The 1,542-nt window shown below is 40.6% G+C and overlaps 1 protein-coding gene across 1 annotated transcript; it reads left to right on the top strand.

The window, feature by feature from the left end:
• The first annotated feature begins 338 nt into the window (after positions 1 to 338).
• On the top strand, positions 339 to 1,459 carry LOC123172448 (vesicle-associated protein 3-1-like). The gene is made up of 2 exons (XM_044589414.1): positions 339 to 560; positions 655 to 1,459. Exons 1-2 carry the CDS (start codon positions 441 to 443, stop codon positions 1,054 to 1,056), a joined length of 522 nt encoding a protein of 173 aa, XP_044445349.1. The 5' UTR covers positions 339 to 440; the 3' UTR covers positions 1,057 to 1,459.
• Positions 1,460 to 1,542: the final 83 nt, after the last annotated feature.

Raw genomic sequence — 1,542 nt, 5'->3', positions numbered from 1 at the left:
AACCAAGTGATACTTCTGTGCTTCTCTGCATGGATAATGCTAATTAACAAACAAGTTTCCTCTCCCTCAAAAAAGAAAAAAGAAAATAGTTTCTTAAATAAATAATGCATGAAGTGTGGATTTCAATTTTTATGTATTAATCCCTTCTTCCTAAAAAATAAGTCATATAAACTTTGTCTTAAGTCCAATTGGTTGACCAAGTTTATAGCAAAACAATCGACATTTGTTATACCCTCTATATATCATGAACTCATATTTTGTGAAGGACCTATTGATATTAATTGTATCATTTTAATGCTGGAAAAAATATTATAGGATCATTATAAATCATCTTTATGAAATGCTAGGTACTTAGAAGGTGGAGGTACAGGTGGAATAAGTCACTGAGCTATCCACCATCGGGTTATCAACAAGTAACCAAATGTATTGAAATTGTGTCAATGTGCTTGTCAGACTGCCCAAAGAGAAGACCTTATATATGGGATATAGTCACTATGCTCAATAACATAGAAAATACGAAGGAACAAATTAACGATTGTGATGACTCTCCAGTTGCCCCAGTAAGCTCATACGTTCCAAAAAACTTATTGGTTCGTGCGACTGCTAGCTTAAACAAGTAACTAACCCATGAAAATGCCAAATATTTTCATGCAGATAAGCCCTTACCCCTGGGAGCTGCTTGAGCTTGACATGCTGGAGCTGAATTTCCCCTTCGAGATAAACAAGCAGATACCATGCTCCCTTCAGCTGACCAACGTATCCAATGATTATGTTGCCTTCGATATTGTAATGACAGGCGTATTGCTGTATGACGTAGAGCCTAAGAAAGGTATTGTGCCACCACAATCCAAGTGCAACGTCATGGTAACATTGCAAGCACAGCAGAAGGCACCCAATTCTACAGCGTTCAAGGATGAGTTCTTCATGCGGTGCGCCGCTGTGAATGAGGGCATCATGCGTGAGGATATCACTCAGGACATGCTTGACAAGAAGTCGGCTAAAGGGGTTGACGAGGTGACGCTAAAGGTTGTTATTTCGGCTGTTGGCTCTGCCTAAGGAACTCAAATTGTTTGCTGTGAGCAGTTCTTCAAACAGTGTTTCTGAAGCGTAGTGTGCTTCGATGCAGCTCAAGGCGTGGAGATTAGAACATGCCTCTTGAAAAGGGCATTATAGTCCTATTTAGCGAGGTGAAATTATTTGTTCTCGTGTGACCTCTCCCACCCAGATCCTTTGTTCTTGCTTGGATTACTGCGAACCAGAAAATTAAATTGGTAAGAGTTAATTGTCGCAGTACTATTCCGGTTAGTTGCTTGGATGAAGAATATTATGGGACGAGACGACCAATTACTGTGCCGGCTAGTTGTTTGGTTTAGGGTTGGAGGTCGATCCGTCTGAAGTGTGGGACCACAGATCTGATCGCAACAGTAAGTTGATAGCATTATTTTCCATTGTTAAGAAACGATTCGACGTTGTCCACGTTGAAACACGGTGACTATCCCCCACCAAAACACACACACACACACACACACACACACACACACA

Source organism: Triticum aestivum, unplaced genomic scaffold (genome assembly GCF_018294505.1).
Source record: "Triticum aestivum cultivar Chinese Spring unplaced genomic scaffold, IWGSC CS RefSeq v2.1 scaffold195833, whole genome shotgun sequence".
Classification (NCBI taxonomy): Eukaryota; Viridiplantae; Streptophyta; class Magnoliopsida; order Poales; family Poaceae; genus Triticum; species Triticum aestivum.
This window is presented reverse-complemented; position numbering and strand designations above follow the sequence as displayed.

What these genes read in the sequence shown, in the direction of transcription:
- LOC123172448 (XM_044589414.1), top strand. Translation starts at nt 441, where the DNA reads ATGTGCTTGTCAGACTGCCCAAAGAGAAGACCTTATATATGGGATATA. An exon ending in ATGACTCTCCAGTTGCCCCA is followed by an intron (nt 561 to 654) that starts GTAAGCTCATAC and finishes ATTTTCATGCAG; the next exon opens with ATAAGCCCTTACCCCTGGGA.